The sequence below is a fragment of the Notothenia rossii genome, assembly GCF_949606895.1.
Source record: "Notothenia rossii genome assembly, chromosome: 8".
Lineage (NCBI taxonomy): Eukaryota > Metazoa > Chordata > Actinopteri > Perciformes > Nototheniidae > Notothenia > Notothenia rossii.
In genome coordinates this window covers 67,834,853-67,855,164 of record NC_136906.1, presented here as the reverse complement: position 1 = coordinate 67,855,164, position 20,312 = coordinate 67,834,853, and the positions used below count along the sequence as shown (strand labels likewise).

The 20,312-nt window shown below is 40.3% G+C and overlaps 2 protein-coding genes across 2 annotated transcripts in view; both read right to left on the bottom strand.

Annotated features, from left to right (window-relative positions):
• Positions 1–1,752: 1,752 nt before the first annotated feature.
• On the bottom strand, positions 1,753–4,567 carry gpr6 (G protein-coupled receptor 6). Its single transcript, XM_079646144.1, has 2 exons — positions 4,410–4,567; positions 1,753–3,058 (listed from the first exon to the last, which is right to left on the bottom strand). Exon 2 carries the CDS (start codon positions 3,031–3,033, stop codon positions 2,026–2,028), a length of 1,008 nt encoding a protein of 335 aa, XP_079502270.1. The 5' UTR covers positions 3,034–3,058; positions 4,410–4,567; the 3' UTR covers positions 1,753–2,025.
• Positions 4,568–6,497: 1,930 nt separating this feature from the next.
• Positions 6,498–20,312, bottom strand: part of fig4a (FIG4 phosphoinositide 5-phosphatase a) — a 47,658-nt gene continuing 33,843 nt past the window's right edge. Inside the window, exons 22-24 of the mRNA XM_079642448.1 lie at positions 15,808–15,893; positions 13,582–13,656; positions 6,498–9,448 (exon numbers count right to left, since the gene is read on the bottom strand). Of these exons, the coding sequence (XP_079498574.1) occupies positions 9,271–9,448; positions 13,582–13,656; positions 15,808–15,893 (339 nt within the window). The 3' untranslated portion in view covers positions 6,498–9,270. The remainder of the gene's footprint in view (positions 9,449–13,581; positions 13,657–15,807; positions 15,894–20,312) is intronic.

Here is a 20,312-nt window from a genome sequence, read left to right as displayed (position 1 = left end):
AATATAGGTAATGTATGTATAGAGTATATATATAATATTTGTGTGCAAAACGACACAAGTTATCATATTTTAAGTATTTTTATGTATGAATGGAAACTTGTACTGTTACAACATAGGAGATTCTCCTTTGGATACAAATAAAGTTTTTATCTGATTTATTTGTTAATAATCTTTTTAGTAGTTATACACTGAGAAAACTGAAACATTGACTTTAAACACATGTGTAACGTCACAAATGTTCACATAACTGTATTAGATTAGTTGAAAGCAATAATATGAAGTTGAACCTAATATTTTGTATTTAAACTTAATATTATTGCTTTTAACTAACATAATACAGTTATGTGAAATGTGTTGACATAATGCATTTAATTACAGTCAATGTTTTTTCAGTGTGTAGTTTTATAGTTTGCAAAATTACCATTAACAGTGAATTCAGCTATACATGTGGATTGGTCCTGAACTCTCATTCCAATAACAACGAAGAGCCTTCACCTGGCTGTGGGCGATGCAAGGCCATGTTCAAAGTTCAGAGGTTAGACCTGGGAGTGGAGAAGATATTGCAAGAAGGGGCAAAACACAATTTATAGTAAACATTTGCATAGGAAGAGGAAGGGATTTGCTCTGTGCTAACTTGATTTTTATATTTGGCTTACATGAAACACTAACAAATATGCCATTTTTACAATAGACTTTTTGACTTTTAGTAATGAAAGTAAACACGTTTTAATAATGAACAAAGTGTATGCTGAAAAAATTGCAATCCTTTTCCAATTAGAAACGTAATTTGATTAAAAAGAAAATTATTAAACATTTGGTAGGCTGATTTATGATGAAAATGTGTAGAAGTGCTTATAGGATTATGTCTGTGTATATATCCAAACATGCAGACAGGAGTCCTGTTTAAACATCCCATCAGATAAACTGCTGTGTTTGTGGCTGCAGAAGCTGCCAGGCCACTCAGGGAGAGTAGATAGAGTATTATCATGATCACTCTCCTGTCACACTGTCACACATCAATGCAGCCAGGCCATTAGGGAGTTATACAGGTAATGTAATTTACCGCGGGGGGTATGTCAGGCTACGTAACACCTTGGGGGGGGGGGGGGGGGGGGGTTGGTAATCAAAGCTGCTGAGCACACTTGACTACACAGCACATGTTTTTGCACACCTGTGGCTGGCTGGCTGGCTCTCTCTCTCTCTCTGGCTCTCTGGCTCTCCCTCTCTCTCTCTCTCTCTCTTCAAAGGGGCTTTATTGGCATGAAAGTTCAATTAAACAATGTTGCCAAAGCATCACAATACAAAATAATTAACAACATTAACATACATTTCAAATGTTTACATATTATTGATTATCTCTCTCTCATGCACCAACACTCAGACTGAGAGAAGAGGGTTCAAATGTGTAAATGTAAGCTATTTTTCTATTCAATTGCTTTCTTCAACAGACCCATCTTCACTCCTGAGAAAGACGTGGAGAGGATGTTAAAACTAACAATAGCAGGTCAGCTGTAACATAAGAAGTCCTTGGGAAAATGTGCTTCAGTAAAAAACATGTGATAGAGTCACAACTGGATTTCATTTCTTTATTACTCTTGTAGAAAATGTACATCAAAGACAATACCATACGAAATAGAAAAATGGCTCACAATACTCACACGTTTATACGTTTAAACACAACAAAGGCTGTACAATACTGCTTTGGCATTTCAAAAAACATGTACAAAAGTGCAATATTCCCCATTCCTTTTCTCATTTGACTACATTCACAGGTTTGTTTTGTCTTTTTCACAGGTTTTTGTTCACAGAATCTTTGACAAATCTCATCCTAACTTGTGTGGATACATCGTAAAGTGCAGATACAGTATGCATGAGACACGATTCTAGCATCACATCCACTTTGTGTTTGTAAAGCATTCACTGGCAACTGAAAGCAGATTGTCAGCGGTCAAAGGACGCTTTGTCTTTTTTGCTCTGTCTTTTAATCATAAATACATTTACACAGAATGAGCCCTAGCACATTTTTTAGACTTCACTTGGTGACCTGGACCGGTAGGACTTGTTGGTCTGAAAGCAGCCACAGAGGAGCACGTAGAGGGAACGCTGGATCTCTGCGTTTCTGTAGGCGTAGATGATGGGGTTGATCATGGAGTTGTAGGTGGCTGGCAGCAGTGTAGCATAGGTGTACACTGAAGGATACTCCCTCTCTCCGACCAGGCAGTAGATGGCGAAGGGCAGCCAGCTGGCACCAAATGTCCCTAAAATGATAGCCAACGTGGACACCCCCTTCTTAGTGGCGACGTAGTGCGGCGTGGCGAAAAAGTGCTGCTGGAGGGCGATCTGGTGGGCGTGGTGGCACACAATCTTGCAAATCTTGAAATAGAGGGCCAGCATGAGCACGAAGATGACGAAGAAGGAGGTGGCAAGGAGCGTGACGTTGATCCTGGTCAAAGGTCGGACGATGCTGCAGGAGGCCGGGTCGTCCAGGCAGTTCCAGCCGAGCACAGGCAGCAAGCCCAAAAACAGAGACACCCCCCAGGTCCCCAGTAACATCAAGTGAACGTACTGCAGCGTCTTCTCTGAGAAGTAAGTCAGGGCGTTGTAGAGGGAGAAGTAACGGTCCACTGTTATGGCCAAAAGGCTGCTGATGGACGCAGTGAAGGAGGTCACCAAGAAGCCCACCGTGATAAGGCTGATAGTCTCAGAGGAGATCACGTACTGAAACACAAAGTTCAGGATTAATCCCATGCCGGCTAGAAGGTCCGCTGTGGCCAGGCTCCCGATCAGCACAAACATGGGAGTCCTGAGGGTCGGCGTGTAGAAGATGATTGCTACCACGATGGCGTTCTCACAGGCGATGACGGTGCCTGACATGCAGAGCATAATGTCCCACGGGTTGATGGTGAAATCTAACGGGGCGGTGGAGAACTGCAGGCTGCTGTTCAGCTCCGGAGAATCAGCCTCCATCCATGGGAGAGCTTCTCCATCCAAGAGAGTCGCAGAGGAGTCGTTCACCACCAGAGACTCGTTCATATCTCCGAGCGATCGTCTCTTTGTCCTGTGAGGAGAATAAGCAGATTGGTTTGTTAATGATAATGTGAAGACACATTCTCTTCTTTTTCTTTTTATGGGGATTTGTTAATGTTTCAGTGGATTGCTCAATCGCACTTGACAGGCGGTTTTCTTGCCATTTCCTACATGTCTTCTTACTAAACTACACAATCGCCTAGGGAAAAGTGCATATATCGACGCACATAATTTACTAACACCTACAGACTACAGTATGATCACTTGAATTAGGGATGCTCCGATCGCGAATTTTGGGGCCGATCGCCGGAATCAGTATCGGCCGATACCGATCCGATCGAGTGGGCGGGGCCTATGGGGATCTTCCATTTAAAGTGGTGTTTAAATATCAGTTAATGGGGCAAATTCATTGGCACTTCCACAAACAACAACCAACGTAATTATTACATTCAAATGATGTACATTATTCAAGTTTACATTAACTTTGGATAATAACCAATAACACGGGAGAAATGAGCGGAAGCCCTCTCTTTTCCTCTCTCCCTCTCCTGACAGCCTGTCGGTATCTCATGCAGCTCACTGATCCAGTAATGAGTGACCCGACAGTGAATAATAAATATATGTATTACTAGTTTAGCTTGTTCTAGAGATAGATCAAATAGCTAAGTGTGTTAGGTCTAACTCTTGTGTGTTTCGCTCCGCTCACCGGTCCGTCACAGCGGGTGGAGCTGCAGGATTTCTGCTTCACACACGTTGCATACCGCTATGTTATTGTCTTTTTCGGACACCTTAAAATACTGCCAGACTGGTGAAGCCATTTTGGCGAGCTTGTTTTGCCCGCACAAAGAGAAAAGTGTCATGTATTTTACGTCATGCGATCGGCTCTCGCGACCGGCATTTTTAGAGAGCACCGATTGATCGGCAGAGAGTGAGTATTGGCCGATATCGATCGGCGGCCGATCGATCAGAGCATCCCTAATTTAAATGGAACTATCCTAAACAAACTCAGATTTTTGCATATTCAAACAGCTGCCTAGATAGTGACTTTACTATCCAAAACACAAACACTGAAAAATGTGTTTCTATATTATTGTAATAGTGAAGTGGCAGCATGAGGAGCTGTCCGTGGTGCTGAAATCCCATCGACTCAAACTAAACACTGATAAAAAAAAAAAACATAACAACTGAACATAACTATATAAGTATTGGTACTTTTATTCACAAATAAGTCAAATACAAATATGTTGAGATGTCTGATGTTTTCTTCAAAATGATATACATTGATTACTACAGGAGGCTAATACTCCAATGACTTCTACCAAAGCCGAAGCAATGCAAAGTCAGATGAGACTTTAGGATTTTGTCTCAGAAAAGTTACGTACCTCCGAGAATTACGCTGAAACCGGAGCACCTCGTCCGGTGGCAGACAGTGAAAGTGTAAAATGAATTGCAGAAGGACTGCCGTCTCTTTTTTATCTCGCTCCTGTGCACCTTCTCAAGTGAAGTCCTTGGTTTTGTTGTGCTTCCCACGCAGGGGACAGACACGCAGGGCAGCGGCAGTGTGAAGCATTGGCCGTCTGCTCGGAGAGGGAGGTGAATGTGAGGAGCGCGAGAAGGGACCGACAGGAGAAGCGCGAGGGAAGCTTTAAATCCGCCTTACGTCACGAGAGAAAGCGCGCGAGAGAGAGAAGAAAGAGAGAGAGATGTAGACTTTTGATGTCTCTCTATTTTTCTCTCTCTCCCTGGTATCAGCGATCTCGATTACTTTGGAACTTGGAAAATGAAAGAATAACTCCGGCTTCTTCCTCAGTTGCCTTCAGTTCTCTCCTGGTCATTTTTGATCTTGGGTTACTTACCACGGTCTATCTATGGTCACTTTTTGAGGAAAAAAGCCAACAAAACAAGTCCTAGTTATAGGCATCAGGTTTTGGGAAATAAAGGGTTAAAACAAGCCATTCAATGAGATACTTTAAAAGCGATTTTTTTCTTATTTTTAAGTCAGTTTTTAGTCATTTTTAAATCATGCACTTTGCTTTAGATCAATACTTTCAAAGCCTATCCCAGTTTCATACTGAATAGGTGGAGCAAAAAAGAAGAAAAGGTTGGCTAATTTCAAGGCAGAATCTGAGCTTCAATAGAAAAATGTAAACAAGCCAGCTGTAAAGTTCTCCATATGTTTTTTAATTAACACATTAAAAGTAGTTTTCACACAGAATCAATGCCAGGATTCAAGTTTTTATTTATTTATTTCACTTACAAGTGGGATTTTAGCGAAGAGAGTTAGTGCCACACGGTTTTTTCCATGTGTGGTTTGCTCTTTTCCTTACAATGACAAGTACAATTCTTAAAAAATAAAGCAATTAAACATGATATTTGACAGTGTGTATTTTATTGGCAGGAATAACCAATATCAACCTTCACATTTTTGTGATCAGCAACAAGCCTCAGATTAACATGCTGTTGCTATAGCAACTTGGGATGTATAAAGAGGGCTGGATACAGCGGCTCCTGTTCAGTCCTATGAGTTGCTCACTGGCACTGAGACACAGTTTTATTGCCAGATATAAAACATTGTACCAGTATATTTTGCATCCAGGCGGCCAGAGTCAGTTAAAGCTGGTTTTCTGAGCAGCAGTTCGTTGTGCAGAGGGAATTTACTCTGATTTAGGCACTGATCTTAAACTAAATGTTTTATAAAAGGGGGATATTTAGATGCTTTATTATGGAATTCATTTACTCATAAGAAGAAGAAGTATTAAGAAGGGTAGTTGTAATTCCACCCTTTTGGCCACTGGGGGCTAATTTGCTAATTCAACTGGCATCTTCAATAGCAGTTGGACTTCAGAGTTCAACAGACACTAAACAACATTCAGAGCATTAAAAAGGTATTTGTTATTTAAATATATTATGGAATAATGGCATTTTGAGCAAGGATGCTCATGGGAAACATTCCCTTTATTTACAACTGGCCAGCTAAAAGGGCCAATGTGCACGGCGCTTATACGACTCTGAATGTCGTTAAGCTCCTTTAACGATTTTGGTCCCTGAATGTCAAACTATGTTATGAGAAGGATCTCTATTTTCTCTATAATTGCCTAAAAGAGCAACAATAATGATGCAAAGACTGAAATAAGCAAACTGACAACTTCAATGTACCTTTAAATACATTCATGTCAATGTTATGAAATATAGATGGTTGCCATCTTGTTGAACCATAAAAGCAGCATGTAACGTAAGTCTGAAACACTAGGTAAATAAAATGTCATATGACAATGGATGAGATGCTGAGATACAGAAGGAGGTAGGGGGAGATTCAAAGCAGCAATATGGTAACCAGTTTTGCTTTCCAGGCAACAGCTGTTTGCCACCTTTGTCAGTGGAGAAGAGGTTGTATTAATTCATAAGCTAAGGTCACATTAAGTGCCAAGTGACTCATTTCAGGGACCTAGTCAAACCGCTGAGGACCAAAATACATCTTAGAATCATTTAATTGTTTTCCATGATGGGTTAAACCAAACTAATTACATTTTCCACCTGAACAGAAGCGATGCACCACACAAACATTCAGTTATTTTTGTGATCAAGACCAAAAACAAAGCTGCAACCAAAAATATATCAGTGACCAGATGCATTTAATCATTCATACCCATGTGAGCAGAGAGGTTTCAATGTAATGAGACACCTGCGATTAGGAACATAAAAACAGGGTCTTACATAAAAGACCAAAACAGCCCCCAACCGCCTACAGTCCCCCTGCCCTGCAAACAGAGACAACACTGCTCTCATTTTCACATGCACTCACATGCTCGTTCACAAACAAACCTTTACTTTAAAACCCTTGTAGCGACCCTGGAGAAAAGGTATTTTAATAAGCAGAAGAAACAAAGAAAATACTTGTTATGGAAGATGGTAAGGGAAAGGAGATGGATGTGGTTTGAAAGGCGGTAGAACGCTGGGCGGTAGGAGAGAGGAGGAGGAAAACCAGATTAAAAGTATCTGTGAAAGCTGACGAGAACATGGCAGGGACACATTTACTGTAAAAGCATCAATTTACTGACAAACGTCTACTTTTTCTCTCAAGATAAGTAGTTTTAACCATTTAGAAACACCCACACACACTTTATTACTTCTGAAAAGGGTGGGGAGTGGATTGCTCACAAAAAGAATATTCACATAATCTGAGTGTCTGACCCACTGTAGCGTTATACTGCCTCTGCATATGTCATCATAACCTCAATTTAATGATAATTTTTTTATTATAATAATTTTGTATTTTCCTTCAAAAATGTCACATTCAAGTGATTTTGTTTGTGTTTATTTTTGTTCACTTGCAGGGCTACCATTGAATCCATTGTTGTTATGTTTGGTATTAAGCTAAGGTACGTTTGTGTTCAACAATGTTCAACAGTTACACAGATGTTACTTAGTCAATGTCTGTAAATATGATTATGAAAATTAAAACAAATAAGAACACAGCATTTGGAGCTATATGAAGGGAGATGCAGTACTACAGAAATTATTTGAAAAAATTATTACCATGATATCTACGTTGCACTACAACCGTTAGAGGCATACAAATTCATTAAAATCTTAATTTCACAAACCTTTGTTCTAATATTTGAACAAACATTACTCACAAGCCACCCTGTATTAATAAAGAGGCAAAATCCCCCTCCCAAAATCTCCAATCCATCTTTAAAATGTCCTTAAGTTTTTATGTAATAAAGATCTGTACCTGTATCCAATAATGTAAGGGTGGTGGGAAACCAATAGAATATAGATAAAGGGAAACAAATGCCTTCCCTTATATATGCTGTGTACATAAAACATTTACACACTCAGATTAACTACACCTTTCTTTGGGCCTAAAGCACACATATCAAGAGGATAGACACTCGCTTCTCTTTAAGAGAGATGGTCAATTCTAAATTTCAGCTATCTGTATTGCATTCTTTTCACAGCACTCCAACAGTGCTGCAGGATTTGAAAATGAATTCATGTCCCGTTTTCTCCATACTCCCTTGAGTTCATTAGGTTTAAAAATTCAGTGAGTGTTTTTTTAATTCCCTGTTGTACACATGACATGCTGAAGCCCCCCTGAAGCAGAAACCAATGTTCAGCCATTGTGTTGAATGTGTTTGTGCATTACAGGAAAGAAAGTGTTCCTCACATTTCCCATCTTCTGACACCTGTGGTTGAAAGCGGAGCGCTAAGAGTGTGACGGGGCAAAGACAAAGTGTGATCGACAGAACAATGGGAAAAAGGGTGAGTAACGAGTGTAAAACAAACGTGAGGGAGACAGAAGAGGTGGGCGGGAGTGATGAGGACAATTATGAAGACGCAGGAAAGGAATAATAATCAATCTTAGTGAACAAAATTGAACACAAACATAAAAGTAGAGGAGAAAAGTGCCTAAAGGAATGAAATCTGTCACATTTTGTTAATAAATAAATGTTTAATTTAGAACTACTGTACACAATATCATCTGACATGTCAAAATGCATTTAGACGAAACAAAATCAGTGTGCGGTTTTGTAAACTAAGGACGAGGTTAGATAAAACACACAATATAAAAGGCAGACAAAAGAAAAAGGCAAATGACCTGGATACACATTTACATGACATGTACAGTATGACTTACATAATGACATTTGTGGATCCACATCGTTTTTGAGAGAGGTTAAAACAACAACAACAACAACAACAACAACAACAACAACAGACATCCCAGGCATGGCACTATGTTTTAACAGAATTCATAAAAAAACATCTGAGGTGGAATTTAAAGCATTATAATATGAAGGGATGGATCCAGCATTAAAAAAATCATAATACTGATAGTCAAAACAATTCAAATTATTTTGACATGTTCAAATTATACATATAATTGAATATAATTAAAAAAAGAATTGTAGCTAAAATGTAAATAAAGGGAAATGACACACAGAACAAAAAGAAAGCACCATATATTGTAGGCAGCTTGTTGAGGCACATAATGTTTGAAGCTATTAAAACACATTACTAAGATTGCAAATAAAAATAAACCTGCATGGTTTAGTACTTGTACATGACACCTATGCTGTACATGCGCCATTGTCTTCACTATGGACAGTCTACTCCCTGCAGAAACAACCGAAGAAGTGCGAGAAAACATCTCTTTCGCCTTCGTTACAAACTTACCGTCGTGTCAAAATGTTACTACGCGCTCTGATTGGACTTGATGATCTGCATATTGTCCGTGTCTCACATGTATCTGTTCTTGACGTACTCCCTGTACATCATCATGTCCTCTCTGCACAGCAACCTAACCTGGCCCTCCCCCGTCATCACATGAATCTCAAACTCATCGCGGCTGTCCCTGACCACCTGGGGGGGGGACACGCTGTAGATGCTGTCCTCCGGAAAGCAGGACACCGGCTCTCTGAGAGACAGGGACAGGGGAGAAAAAAAAAAGATAATGGATTTAGTGAATAACTCAATTTGGACAATTCAAGTGGTGGTGGAGCACGAAGCCATGGTAACCTACAGTTGTTGCTGGTCAAAAAGAGTACCAAGGACTGGAAAAATGTTTTAATCTAACAACATCTTGTGTAAAGCAGCTGGAGAGAGAGTGAGTCAATGGCTGCTTTTGCAGGAGAATAACTCATATTTCTTGCAGGAACTAGAAAGCATGTCTCATCCTCTGGAGGGTGGATTATTAGCTGGTCAAGTTATCCACTCAGTGCAGCAGCTGCTGCTCAGACACACCGCTGCATTTCAAATGAAGCCCCCTCATTATGGGCTGTAATAAATCCACAACACAAGCTCTGGTAAATCAAAGAGGCCTTGACATAAATGATTAACACAGTAAGTATCATTATTGAGTCCTCGATTGATTTTTAAAGGAGTCATTCACCCCTGCAAAGGATCATTTATACATCATTTACTCATCTCCTGAAGAAAATGCTTGAATCCACGGTCATGAGAGAAAAATAAGAGGAGTTCCGATAAATTGACATAAATGGAGGGCAGTCTAAACATCCATCAACAAACTCTCGTACAACTCTTACATGGGGCTGACTAGATGATATACAAATGGTCATTTTGTTAAGTATCCCTTTAATGTTTATTAAAGCTCTAACAAGGTCAGAAAGGCTGGTTAGGGTGTTGGCTACATATAAGATGATGAATATGTTTATCTTTTGAATTAAATTAGGTAACATAAGTCTAATTTGGTAACATACGTAAGTCTAATAATGATTACAGGTTGCGTAAAATATTTGATAGCACTTGTATCACACGTGAAAACACTATATTAGTCAGGTCACGGCTGTCCATTCATCTGGAACTGTGACTTATAAGCTGATTATAATTTGAAGCGGAAACAAATTAGCGCAGCTCACTGAGGCTCTCAACAGGAATCTGTATTCCTAACGCTTCCGCTTTATCTCCAGCTTTGCCTATCTGTCCTCAATAGAGGAACCACACAGAGGGAAGTGTCGGACCAGAGGGCTCCAAAGCACTGTTGCACAACAGAAGAAACACCTGGCTCGTGGACCCAGTGGGCCGGACACGAGAATCAGAGAAACGGACCAATGAACGGCCAGAGAGATGAAAGGTAAACATATAGGCGGACCAGGAGAGATGTAAAAGGATGAAGAGACGTTAGGAGTCCCTGCTGACCGAGGTAACTGGTGAACACTACTCTCAGTCTGCCTCCTGTGTGACATGCATACAAAACTAATTATCCTGTAAATGGCATTTCCTTTGCGAAAACATATGATGTAAAGAAAATGAAAGGCATGTGTTTAATGAAAGGCGTGATAGAAAAACAAAGCCGAACACACTTTTAAAGTCACTTGACCTCCTGTGAACTCCTGGACAGTTTGGACCAAGTGTTCTCCGCCCAGTTAGTGTACATTTCACATGACCTTCAACATTTCTTCTTTTGAACAGTGATCATTTGCTCTTACTGGCTTTCTAGACATAGTTGTCCTCTTCAAGAAATCTTCTCTTCACCTCTAAACACTGTCTCTAACTGTGCATTCACGTAGCAAAGTGCAGCACAACATGAAGGAACCACAGGTATATCATTGTCTTCTCTCCAAACCATTTTTAAACTCTGTACAGATAACATTTCAACAATTTCTGTTTCATGTTCAATCAGCACATCTTGCCCTCTGGATGTATTCTTTCGAACCAAACAATTAAACCACCTCCTTCTGAATCTTCTCGTGAAAGGCTGTGATTGAAATACATACTAAGTCTATATATTCTGAAGAGCCATTTTGCCATTTGAATGCTTTCTGGGATGTTAGTGAGAGTGGGAGCTGGAAAGAAAGAAAGCAAGACAAAGAGGGAAGTGACTAATGCATCTGTGTGGCTGCACATCGCCATGGCACGTGTGGTTGGGCTGTGCAACCGGGTGGAGGAAATAATGCTTGCTGTGACACGGCTGCAGCATGGATGCAGAGATGGAGATAAAAAAGTGCACGACTAGACGGCTCCTCGGAGATCACTCGGTGCATCAATTGTGTTTAACTGCTGTAAGTAAGGCTGATGGGACATCCTGGGAACTGTCAGTGTCTCAATCAACATGTTGAATTTGGATCTCTGCTGCTTGACATCCTCCTTGAAGAACCATTTTTTGTATACGTTTAATACATTATTTATAATTTCTTGATTGTAATGTGTTTGTTTGTCTTTTCTGTACACACATCTATTGCCCTGTACATCGAAGGAGAAGGATCCCTCCTCTGTTGCTCCTCCTGAGCTTTTCTTCCCTATTCGAATGTTTCTCCTCATCAATCAATCAATCAATTAATGCAGGGTATATGCAGGAATCCTGAAGTCACATGTAAGACCTTAGGCGTGTTCACACCGCGGTACTTTTCCCACTTTAGTTCTGATATAGTTCCGAAATGTCGCGTTCACACCAAAAAGAGCCGGAACTAAAATGAGTTCATCAGAACCTTTTTACCCCCTTTTCCGTCCCTGCTAGAGACCAGGGACTTCCGTGGGAGAAAGAGGTTCCTGTGTCTGATTGGCTGGGAGGAATGCAAACCACGCCCCGTCAAACTCCCAAAGAGTTTTGTGAAGCCGCCATTTTATTGTCCTTGCATTAGCATTATTAGCATTAGCATTAGACCAGCGCAGAAACGCAGAGAGACTAACTTATGGCAACACAAAATAAAACATGGGAGCGGTGGAGATGAGGAGGTGTCGGCGTTCTGGCCGTTTACTCGGAAGGCTTCAGTGGAAGCTGCTGGGACTCAGCAGCTTCCACTGAAGCCAGTCCCCAACTCTGGGGACTTCCGGCCGGGGACTCCGGGTGGCAGTATATGCCGTGAAGTTGTTTGCGGCCTGCCAGTAAACCCAAAGCAGAAGAAGAAGATGTCAGCGGCTTCATTTACCTAATCCTCCCTCAGGGACTTATTCCGGTGTGAACGTGATCTGTACTTAGTTCATCAGAACTAGAGAGTTCTGATGAACTAAGTTCTGATGAACCTGTGTGGGAAAAGTACTGCGGTGTGAAAGCGCCTCTTGTTTAAGACCCTTTCCATACATTTTAAGACCTCATCGCCACTTCGAGTTCTAACCGGTTACATTGGCGACACACTTTACCTCACATTGACTATATACGGTATTGATTGTCCTTCCTCCTTATCTTCCAACCATTTGGAAGCAGACTTGCATTTCCCCATAACGATGTTGTTTAACAACCGGCGTAAACGGAGCTTCGCGAGCTATCAAGCAGTGAGCGTGCGATGTCCTGTTCAGATGAGGTCAAATCCAACGGGATGCCATAAATAAACTACACAGAATCACACTACACACCTACGCAATGATTACATTCAGGCAGACTTTAGAACACAACCTCTTTGGACAATTTATATACTTATCATATACTTTAAAACTAGCTACAAATTGTAATACCTTGGAAAATGCAGTTTAATACTTTTTAATAGCCTTAATTTTCGCTAAATTGATTTATCAACTGTTAATACTTTTTAAGAGCCCGCGGACACCCTGTAATGGTTATTTATATAGCCCAACATCACACATGTTACATTTGTCTCAGTGGACTGTACAGTTTGTACAGATCATGAATACGACACTCTCTGTCCTTGGACCCTCACATCGGACAAGACAAAAACTTCCAAAGAAACCCCAAAGATAATGGGGAAAAATGGAAGAAACCTCAGGGAGAGCAACAGAGGAGGGATCCCTCTCCCAGGACGGACACACGTGCAATCGATGCCGTGTACAAATTGAAAAGATAATACATTTACAACACAAGTAGTCCAAATGTTTGAAAATGCTCATCCTTAGCAAGTGTAGAAAAGACCAGAGGGTGTCTTTTTGCTGTCCTGATGTGAAGCCCCCTTTGTGAATTTGTGCTATTGGGCCATATAGATAACATTGACTTGCCTGCTAGGAATGTTGAGTGATATTTGAAAAAGAGTTGGATAACAACAAGCCCATAATGCAACATAAGGCTTGACATCACAGGTGAGTGAGGATAAATGACTGTGATTGGTGTGTTCGGGTTCATTTGTCACATGTTGTACTCACAAGCTGATGATGTTTGCTGGGTTTATGTGTTCTGTTCTCTCCACCCTGTGCTGGCTCTCACCCAGATGTGCAAACCTGCGGAAGAAGAAAGATGCAATAATGAAAAGGACAAATATTACTGCAAAAAGAGTTTATGCACAAACTGATCACGTGTCAGCTTCACATATGCTTTATCAAAAGCCATTAACAAAATGTAATTAGGCAACAGTGTAATTCATCTCTGAATGACCCTTTCATTTAGGTTTATAATATCAATTTTTCAATAAAAAATACTCAGACAAATGTATTTGTCAAGTTCTTGGAGTCATTAAATCTTAAATTTCCCCGCAGGTTATTTCCCTCGCAAACACACAATAATATGCAACAGTTGAGAGTTCCCCTCTGGCTTTTGCTTTTATAATTTTTTTTAATATTAATGTACTGATTAGCAGAGCTTTCAGCAGCTAACATCCTTGGAGCCATTCCAACTGCGTGCCTCAATAATAAATGTGTTTTCATTCTCATTATGTGGAAGGAAAACATGAACAATATTCTCCATGGCAATTTGGATTTGATTTATTTTGGCTAATGTCCCTGCTTCAATCACGCTACCCAATTGTGCCTGATATTAAAGATGTTAGTTAAACCTTCTTAAATGTGGGAATATTAGTTTATCTATTTGTTTGCCTGTCTGTCTTTACTCTTTCATATCTGATCTCTTACATCTCTACACATGCAGAGATCATTACTCAACTTGAAACCTTCAGTACATTTGGACATAATAGCTTAAAGAGCAAGGACACTTTATGCAAAGCATTCAGACGTATGCTCCATGTCTGATGTTTATCGATAGACCGGTTTCTTTTCAAAAGTGCATTCCAACTCTCTATTTTAGTCATGAAAACCCTATGTGTGGGGTCTGGATAACCCCCCCAAAAGATGTCAGCAAAGTCCAAGGGGGTCATAATTAAAGTTAAAAAGATACAGAAAAAAAAACTATTTTCCAGAAACCAACACAGAAAGGAAAAGTTCCAAGTTTTAAGGGATCAAAAGCAAAACAACTATTTTTTTGTATTTGTTTGTATTGCAAACAAGAATGTTAAATATAAAATGTTTGCCATGCTTTATAATTCATTTATAATATGTGCATGTATTTGCTGAAACGTGCATGTGCACAATTCATCTTGTTGATTTTGCTTCAATAACAGGGTCATACAGCGAGTACCAAAATAATTCCCTGGACCAATTATCTTCAGTGTGTTGAAGCTATTTCAGCACCATCAAATGCATCACACTGTAACAGATGAGGCGTTTGCTTGCACAGAACAGATAGTTGTGTTCATGTTCAGAGCCTGACGACGGCATTTCACTGTGGATCAAAAGCTCAATAACATCAACAAGGTTGGGAACAAACAGGGAGAAATTACATAATGCGTCAGAAAGGACAGGGAAAAAAAGAAAACCAAGGTGAAGGAAGAGAGAGGCGGACAGAAAGCAGAAATGTCAGAGATGAGATGCAAACAGCAGGTCAGAGTAGACAATGTCCGACATCACCCTGAGGGGCTGCTGAAGCTGACAGCCTCCCTCCCCCCCTCTGAGTTAAAGGCACGTTGCAATAAAGAGAAAGCACTTTCCTCAAGATGTATGCTTTAGCATGGTGTCAAAAAACATGCTACACACTGAGCGCTGAAGGCCAAACAAACACATTAACAGACGGCAGTTGGAGTACTTAAGTATGAAACACGATAAACATTCAATGTTAAATGGATGCCTCTCTGTGTCAATCGACACTGAACCTTATTATCTATGTAAAGGCAGAATACATGCCTGAGCTGTAGTGTTGGATTGTGTCTCTACTTTCATCATGCACCTACAACTCGACTAGTACAACATTATTTTCTAATGGTGAATTACATTTCATAACTTAAAAGATTTATAGACACTAATTTTCTGTTCTAAGGGAAATCTGGAGCAACTTTTAAAGGTGCTAACCACAGAAATTAGTCAATAATAATAATAATGTTTTTTGACACTAACAATCATTACATTTGAATAAAACCCAAAGTTTAGAAATGTCCTTTGTTTAGAAATTGTAAAAAAAACAAACACACGTAGGCCTACTGTATAAGTTGTGATTGACCATGTTATATAGACATTAAACATACTGTAAATGTGTAGTGTTGGAGCTTAAACAACTAGACATTTTTATAGGTTTGAAATAAAGTCCAGTATCGTTGTGATCATTACCTTTCGTAAATGAGCAGGTCTTTTTCAGCAGGAAACCCAGACAGATTGAGTCCATATTGCTCCTTAGCTGACTGCTGCAGCATCTCCTGAAAAGGTGAGAAGGGTGTAGGTGAGAAGCTATGTGCATGTGACTAAAGCACAAACAAATTCAGAAGGATAGTTAGTGAAATACAAAGAACTCATCAGCGGGGGAAGCTGCTTGCTGACCGCAAATCAAATTGAGCGCAACTCAACATATAACATCGCACAGACAAGGTAATCAGGTTCAGCCGCTTCTCTACAACTGATCCTCTACTTAGGAAGAGCCAAGGGGTGTCATTAGAGCATCAATAGCCGCGTTCACACCGGAGTACTTTTCCCACTTTAGTTCCGAAATGTCGCGTTCACACCAAAAAGAGCCGGAACTCAAATGAGTTCATGAGAACCTTTTTACCCCCTTTTCTGGGACTCTCATGCGGCTCTCTTGTGAGAAAAGAGCTATATTTCTGATTGGCTGGGCGGATTGCAAACCACGCCCCGTAAAACTCAAAAAGACGTTTTGTGAAGCCACCATTTTATTATCCTCGCATTAGCATTATTAGCATTAGCATTAGCCCAGCGCAGAAACGCAGAGAGACTAATTTATGGCAACACAAAATAAAACATGGGAGCGGTGGAGATGAGGAGGTGTCGGCGTTCCGGCGATTTACTCGGAAGGCTTCAGTAGAAGCTGCTGGGAGTCCCAGCAGCTTCTACTGAAGCCAGTCCCCAACTCCGGGGACTTCCGGCCGGGGATTTTGGGGGGCAGTATACGCCGTGAAGTTGTTTGCGGCCTGCCAGTAAACCCAAAGCAGAAGAAGAAGAAGTGACGTCAGCGGCTTCATTTGCCTAATCCACCCCCAGGGACTTATTCCGGTGTGAACGCGATCTGTACTTAGTTCTCATGAACCTTTGTGGGAAAAGTACTGCGGTGTGAAAGCGCCTTATGAATGCCCTCTGATTGTTGGTGTCTGATGAGATGGCTTCGTGTTCGGGGACAGTGCCCTCCTGGGAGTCTTCGTACGGACATATTAAACATAACGTACAGGAGATCAGATTAAAAAGGTCAGACCGGTTCAAGCTGAGGCTTTTATATGCAAAGTAATGTGTTATCAGAAATTGCCGTCATTACCAAGATTCAAATAAAAAAAAGACATACATTTATTGTAAACGGGGCATTGATCATGAGGCTATGCTCTGGTAGGAAATACATTATTGCACAATGAATTAAACTAGATCTTAAAAGGTCCCCTATTAAACCACCAGACTCAGGGACAGTGTCATCCCACAGGCAATAAGACTGTTAAACACCTGAACTGTTGAAACAACATCCATAATATTCATCTGGCTGCTACTCAGAAATTATTTATCTATTTATCTAATACAGTGGTTCTCAAATGGGGGTACGCGGACCCCTAGGGGTACGTTGGAGTACTGCAGGGGGTACGTGAGATTTATATTATGTTAATGAAAAAAAAAAACATAAGTAATGTATTTAAACAAACTACTAATAGTAGATGAACTACTTAATTCAAAGGTTTACAGTAATTCTGGACAATAAAATGGGAAAAATAAACGGGGTGCTCTCTTTTCCTCTCCCTCTCCCTCTCCTGACAGCCCGTCCCTCTCGTGCAGCTCGCTGAACCTGTAATAAGTGACCCGACAGTAAAGAATACATATATGTAGAACTAGTTTAGCTAGTTCCAGAGTAGATAAACTAGCTAAGTGTGTTAGGTCTAACTCTTAGTGTATTTTGCTCCGCTCAACGGTCCGTCACAGCGGGGGAGCTGTGATCCGGAAGAGCTGTGTGTTCTCCGTCAGCAGCAGCTGATCTGATCTCTGATCTCTCGCTCGCGTTATACTTCACTCGCGTTTATGTCCAAATCTATCAGATTTAGCTAGTTCTAGTTAATTATATGACTGCCTGCTTTTCAAATGACCTAAACAATAAGCGTTACTTGGCAACGGCGTGTGGCCGCAAAGTATAGCGCAGCATTGTGCATATATTTATATTAGGGGTCAAAATCCAATGCTCATAAAATGCTCATATTTATTTTTCTTCATTCCCCACGCCCCAAAATAAATAAATATACCAATTTTAGGAAAAGTAATGAAGTTTGAGCAGTGTGGGTTTTATATTAACAGAGTTACACATATTTCAAAAAGCAAAGTGTAATAACTGCAGTGGCCTCCCTGTCAGCATGACAAAGATCCTCAGTGAAGCTCAAGCGCATGTTCCTCACTACATTGTAAGTACAACTTATTAAAAAGATCAGTTCAATGCAACTAATGTCGTCTTAGTGTTATTGCATGATGTTAAAATTGGTTTGCCATGAATTTAGTGATGGATTGTAAACATTTGAAATGTAGCATTTAAGTGTAGCAACAGTTGTTGTTGTTGTTTGAATAAATCAGACACTGATGGTGCAGCACTGTACTGTACCTCTTTATATAGGCTTTTTTCCCCTAACAAATAGTTTTTGCGCTGATCAGGGGGTACTTGGCTGAATTTATTTTTCAAAGGGGGTACATTATTGAAAAAAGTTTGAGAACCACTGATCTAATATATCAAATTTCAATGACTTGCATCGTAAAGCGGCCAAAATCAGCTCATTTTCAGACGGGTTTTTATATAAATGGATCAGGAAAAAAAGAGAGTGAATCTTTTTTCCTGAAACTTGCAGAATCTCTTTGCAGCAGTGTTTCTCAAAGTGGGGGGCGCGACAGAGGCATGACAGGGGGGTGCGAGAGACCAGGAGGAAAAATGGTTATTCAAAAAAACTAAAACAAAAAAAAGATTTCATTATTTTAAAAAGTATTTATTCAAAAATAATATGATACAGTACAGTCAAATTGGGTCTCTGTGTTTCATTCAAGCTCGGCTCTGTGTGTGTGTGGAACGAGCCATTTTGTGTGCGAGCGCAAGAGAGAGAGAGCGCACCGGTACCGGAGATCGTAGTTGTTAGCTTATGGTGCTAGCGAGCTACGATAACAGATATAAGGAGTTTTTTCAACAACAAAGTGGAGGAGAGTCCTCTCCAGTCAGACTGAGAGGCTCAGTGAGCTAAAGGACTCTTTCAGTGTTCAGATAGTTAACTTTAGTTTAAGTTATCTCAGTGGGTCTCAAAAGTTTTGGTCACCATTAAAGGTCCCATTTCATGGCCATTTCCACTGATCATAATTCCATTGTTGAGGTCTACTAGAATACATTTATATTGTGCAATTTTCCAAAATCACTTTGGTTTCTCATACAGCATCTCTGTAAACTACGTGTATTCACTGAATTTCACTCTCTGCCTTTAACGGCTCGTTGTAGCTCCAATAGCTCCAGCCCCCACCCTCCCTGTGAGCACAGTGTGCTCTGATTGGTCAGGACGTTGTGAATCGCGCTGAGCTCCGTGGAGGTGTGGTTTCCTTGTTTAGCGACAGCGAAACACAGCCAAACTCACCCTGAGCACACACAAAGTCACAGCCGAAGTAAAAACAATAAGCCCGGTACATTAATGGGAAACCCTAAATGTTCGAGCACCCTCTATGAAACGTCAAGCTACCCCACAGCACCCCCAAAAGAAATGTGCATTGCAAAACAGGCTCATGCAGCCACGAATGCTGTGATAAGACAATTTGTTTTGCCAAATATCAGCATTTTCTTTCTTTTCATGTTTTTGCACAGATTGCAAAGTGGCAAAGTATTATAACTTATTGTTCTAGCAAAGGGATTGCACATTTGTATTATGAATTAATTGTTTTGACCACACAGAGTTATGGAGCATTGTTTTATTATCACTGTTCTAGCAAAGTGATTTTTTTTTTTTTTTTTAAAGGAATGCTGACGTTCATATTGATGTATTTTAATAGATGTTAACTTGGCCCATTACGTGACTATTTGTGTTGGGGGGGGGGGGGCGACTTTTTTTTTGCTCCAAAGGGGGGGCCTGACAGAAAAAGTTTGAGAACCATTGCTTTACGCAGCGTCCATACGGCGGCGTGCGTTGAAGCTTGCCGGTGGGCATATACAATATGTATAAAATACTTGAAAAAGTAGATTTTGCATAATAAGTGACCTTTAAGATTAAACATTGAAGTTAACCAATTAGTATAATGTTGCTAAATCACCAAAACTATGACAACATTTGATAAAAAATGTCTGATATTACACAATTGTATGATACCAGGGAAGTACAACATCAAAACACAAAATATTCTTTCGAGTTTTTCCTCATCCGGACATGATATCATTTATGTTAAGCTTTTCAGTAACTTAGAACAAATTATAGAAGATGATTTTAGCATTACGTTTAATTAAAGTTTAGCAAGAATCCCAATCGAAACTGCAATTGTATTAAGTACTGCCGTTATCCATTAAGCGTTCCTATGAAATACAAGGCGAGTTGTGATATGATTACAGCTCAGTGCATCCGTGAGGAACACAGAGCCATTTACAGAACAGATCCTACAGCACCATGAGGCTAGTGGACACGTGCTCA

Coding starts and splice junctions, on each gene's coding strand:
- gpr6 (XM_079646144.1), bottom strand. CDS start 3,033: ATGAACGAGTCTCTGGTGGTGAACGACTCCTCTGCGACTCTCTTGGAT.